General features: G+C 59.1%; 1 protein-coding gene across 1 annotated transcript in view; it reads left to right on the top strand.

Annotated features, from left to right (window-relative positions):
- BMP15 (bone morphogenetic protein 15) overlaps nt 1–1,615 on the top strand; it is a gene marked incomplete at its 5' end in the record, with an annotated part of 1,942 nt that extends 327 nt beyond the window's left edge. The window contains one exon of the mRNA XM_008945753.1: nt 840–1,615. Coding sequence (XP_008944001.1) covers nt 840–1,615 — 776 coding nt within the window. The remainder of the gene's footprint in view (nt 1–839) is intronic.
- Nucleotides 1,616–4,847: the final 3,232 nt, after the last annotated feature.

Genomic DNA, 4,847 nt, shown 5'->3' on the forward strand with positions numbered 1-4,847 from the left:
GGCAATGATACCACAGCTTGAGTACGGGTTTCAGTGTTGGGGACCACAGTTTAAGAAAGACATTGAGGTGCTGGAGCAGATCCAGAGAACGGCAATGAAGCTGGTGAAGGGTCTGCGGAACATGGCTTGTGAGGAGTGGCTGAGGGAACTGAGATTGTTTAGCCTGGAGAAGAGGAGGCTGAGGGGACACCTTCTTGCTCTGTACAACTCCCTGAAAGAGGGCTGCAGTGAGGTGGCTGTTGGTCTCTTCTCCCAAGTAATTAGCGATAGGACAAGAGGAAATGGGCTTAAGTTGTGCCGAGGAGGTTTATATTGGATATTAGAAAGAATTTACTTCCTGAAAGAGTGATGAGGCATTGGACCAGGCTGCCGAGGGAGGTAGTGGAGTCACCGTTCCTGGAGGGGTTCAAAAAATGTGTAGACATGGTACTTCAGGACATGGTTTAGTGGTCATGGTAGTGTTAGGTTGAAGGTTGGACTTGATGATCTTAGAGGTCTCTTCCAACCTTAATGGTTCTATGATTCTACCACTGGCATTGCGTGCCTCTCTTCTCCATTCTGCCTGACTCTGTGCCAGGCTATTGGTGTTGCTGTAGAGGATGGGAACTCTCCCAGCTGCACTTTGCCCTGCACTCCACCAGTGAGCCATGGCACATGGCTGCTGTTTGCTGAGGCTCCTGCCTTGTTCTGGGGCACCTGGCTGTCACAGGTTTTGAGGGTGGTGATGCCATGGGCTCCACTGTGATGTGTGGAGCTGCATCAGCATCCTGGGAGAAGTCTGTGCCGGCACGGTGCCTGCTGTGCTGTACTAGGGGCCACTGACTGCTGCTTCCCTGCAGGTCGCTGGTACGTGCAGCCCCTCACCTACCGCCTGGAGGGCCAGTCCGAGGCAGAGCACCTCCTCCGAGCCACTGTGGTCTACCTGCCCAGCCTGCCGATGGTCCACGGTCGCCTCCTCTGCACACTAGAGCTGGCAGCCACCGAGGAGGCACCTGGGGTGCTGCTCAGTCCTGCTGCCCGCCCCCGCCGTGGCTGGGCTGAAGCAGACGTCACCCCTTACCTGGTGCTGGGGAACAGCACTGCAGGGAGCCTGGCACTGCGGCACGTCTGTGTGCATGCTGGTCGGGTGGGGGGCCGTGATGCCCTGGTGGCCCCCAGCCACCCCTTCCTCCTCCTCTACCTCAATGACACCCAAGCTGGGCTGGCACCTCCAGAGACAGAGCCCCACCGGCATCGACGTGACGCGGGGACGCTGGCCCGTGACCTGCCTGGCTACCTGCGGGAGCAGAGAGGGGAGAAGAGCGACTGCTCGCTGCACTCCTTCCCTGTCAGCTTTGCCCAGCTGGGCTGGGACCACTGGATCATTGCTCCCCACCGCTACAACCCACGCTACTGCAAGGGCGGCTGCCCCCGCCTGCTCCGCTACGACTACCACGCGCCCAACCACGCTGTGGTGCAGAGCTTCGTCCACCAGCTGGTGGATGCCAACGTGCCCTGGCCCTCCTGCGTCCCCTACCGCTACAGCCCCATCAGCGTCCTCATGATCGAGCGTGACGGCAGCATCCTCTACAAGGAGTACGAGAACATGATCGCAGAGTCCTGCACCTGCCGGTAACGCCCGCTGCCCCGGCACATTGTTCCCAGGCTCTGCCTGTCCCTGCCGGATCCAGACTGTCCAGGGTTTTTCTTGCTCTGCTTTGGGGCAGGTTTGCCCCCCCATCCCTCCGCGGCACTGCTCTGCGGGAAGGTTTTACAATGGCAGTTTTATGTAAATTGTAGGTTTTTAAAGGCAGGAGCCTGTGCTGGGGCGGTTGCCCTGTGGCATCTGTCCTTCCTGCAGCCCCACAGCCGCTGCCTGGTTTTGGGGGGCAGGGGGGGTTGCCCTAATGCTCCCAGAGAAGAGCTGGGTCCCTGGACTGGAGCACAACGCTCTTAGGAGGTGGCTGGGGGTCTCCTGGTGGAGCCAGGTCAAGGAGGGCGAGCGATTCAGGCGTTGTTGTGCTTGGCACCAAGCTGGTGCCATCAGTATCTGGCACAATGCCCCCCCATGGGATTGCTTCCCAGCTCATATGCACCCAGTCCTGTCTAGTCTCGGCTACAGAAGCATCTCATTGGCCTGGGGGTGGAGGGAAAGCCCCTCTCCTCCTCTGTAGTTCTGCTATGGGAGGCTGTGAAAACTGGAGGGACCTGAGCTGCCAGACCTGCTCCCAGTGACAGAGGCGAGGCAGCTGCCTGCACTCTGCTCTGCCTGCTGCTTCCTCTGCCACTCCTGTCCTTCACCTCCTTGGCTTGCCCTCTAGCAGGGCCTGAGTCTCACCCTGTTCCAGGGTCAGAAAACTGTCACGGTATGTATCTGCCTTCTTGCACCCTTGCTGTCCCAGGGAGCTTGGGCACTGCTGGGCTCCCAGCCTGGCCCCATTCACAGAAGGGTTGGTTGCACTCCCAGCTTAGCACCCCTGCTGCCTGGCTTTCCACTATTTATTGCTGACTCTGTAAATAAAGAAATTGATGGATTTTGCTAAAGACCATCTTGGTTTATTCTTGCTCTGTCTCTGGGGGACAGTGGGTGCCCCTGGGACAGGCTGGTGTAGACTGTGTCACTGTGCGGCCACCCTTGTGCTTGCAGTGGAGGGTGTGGGTGCTGCTCCTTGCTGTGTGCAGGGGATAAATCCCAGCTGGTTCAAGCAGGAGCTGGGAGAAGAGCATAGACCCAATCTGGGGCAGGGGGGACCCGATGTACCTGCAGGCAACTGCCTGAGCAGGGCTGGGTACAAGAGATGTCCCACATCCCTCTATATAGGGCAGCTCCTGGGTGACCACAAGGGTCAATAAATTGTTTCCCTGGGCTGTCTGTCATGGGAGCCAAGGCATTTGGCTGCCACAGCTATTTTGGGAAGGTGTCTGCAGGCAAATTTTGCCTGTTCCCGAGTGTGATGTCCTGTGTTCACAAAGCAGGGGTGAAATTCCCCTTTGGGCTGGGAGGTGCAGGCAGCAGCTGTAATTGCTGTCCCTCGTGCTTGGTGGCACTGCCACCTGCCAGCCGAGTACTGCTCCTGCATCCTCAGCTCATGGTTCTTGCCATGTTCTCATCTCTTGCTTGGTCTTCAGCCCCATCTGTTATTGCTGGCCCAAGCCACATGAGGATGTTTCAGGACTTCTCTCCTGTGGGCATTTGCTGTGGGACAGGTTGCTGCCAGTCCCCACCCTCTCCCTACTCACCAGCCCCAAAGTTTCTTCCCCCAACCCGGCAGAGTGAGAAGCAATAGAAGGCCAGGCTCTTCTTCTGCCCCTGGTCCCCAGTTTGATGCATCCTGGCCACAGGAGGCTCTGACAAGGGGAACATCTGCATTTTTGGAAGCTTGTGGACCTTGCCCCAGGGGCAAGATTTCCCCTTGTCAATCATTAAGTGTGCAGTGTTGATTCATCCAGGCAAGAGATGATGAAAGGTATGGAAGCTGGGCATGCTCCCAGTCCTGGGCACCACTGGATGGCAGTGGTCGGTGCTGCCCCTGGCAGAGACCCCTACCCCAGCCTGATGCTGGGCACCTGGAGATGGATGGACACTGGGGTTTGTCTGTCCCAGCACCGTGTCTTTGTACACACTGTGCCAGTGGACTCTTATGCCTGCTGGGCTGGACACCTTTCTGGGGTACCCCAAGGCACTGAGGGGCTGCTCCAGCAGTGCCAGCTCCTCTGCACTAGTAACAGGGCAGGCCCTGCCAAGGGGACAGAGGAGCAGCAGCTGAGGGAAAGAGATGCTGTCCCAGCTGAGCCTGGCACCATGCCTGTGTCGGTGCTGGGGCTGCCATGGCAGATCCAGGAGGAGGGTTCAGGGTCCCTGGCCTGGTGCACCTTGGAGGCATGGCTCTTTCTGCACGTCCCAGAGCTGTGCAAACCATGGGCATAGTCTGGCACCCTATTGGTACCAGCCCTGATGAAGCAACAAGAGCCCTGGCTCTGGGGATGTGCCCTCACTCCGTGCTCTGGCACTGGTCTTGCCTGTGGGATTATTGCCTGCTCTGGGGGCTGCAGTGGCCCCTCACTCTCCCCCAGGCCAGTCAGCACCTTCCTGCCCCACTCACAGACCTTTCTCCTACAACTCCAAACCCCATGCTGGGGCTTTGCTCTGTCTCCACCAGGTTCCCATTCACTACCCCTCCTACTGCCCATCCCAAGCAGGCACTGCCACCTTGTACTCATCTGGGGTGACACCAGGCAGGGAGGGGATGACCTGCCCCCTGTGCCCTAGCGGTGTTTGGGCAGATCTGGGCCAGGCACGGCACAGTGGCAGCAAGTGCAGAGCTCACCCAGCTGTGGAGTGCAGCTGCCTCCTGGACACACTGCCATGTGCTGCAGCTAAAGGTAGAGAGTGATGTCCAGACAGGTGAGCGGGGTCAGCCCCCACCTCACCCCCAGCCCAGCCTAGACTGTGTCCCTGGTACCCCACACATATCTCCATCTCCACAGTATCTCCAGCCCTGGGCCCCCCCATGTACCCTGATATCCTCAGCTGTGGGGCCCAACAAGTACCCCAACCCCACCCTGGGACCCCTGATCCCTATGCCACTCTCTACTGCCCTCAGCCCAGGGGCTTTTCATGCACTCCAGTCCCAGTGTCCCCCATTCTTGGTGAACCCAACCCCGGAAAGCCCACCCTGCACTGAGACTACCAGAGACTGGGGTGCAACGTGTGCCCACTGCCGGGACAGGCCCACCAGGACAGGGCTGGAGAGTGATCGTGCCCCTGAGAGCCCTGGAACAACGCTGCCACTCTGCTGCTCCCGATGCACCATGCGGGCAATAAACCTGCGGCCTCCTGCCCACGTCTGGCTGCTCGGGCCGCCTCC

The sequence above is a fragment of the Merops nubicus genome, unplaced genomic scaffold (assembly GCF_000691845.1).
Source record: "Merops nubicus isolate BGI_N331 unplaced genomic scaffold, ASM69184v1 scaffold32528, whole genome shotgun sequence".
In the NCBI taxonomy this organism is placed as follows: Eukaryota; Metazoa; Chordata; class Aves; order Coraciiformes; family Meropidae; genus Merops; species Merops nubicus.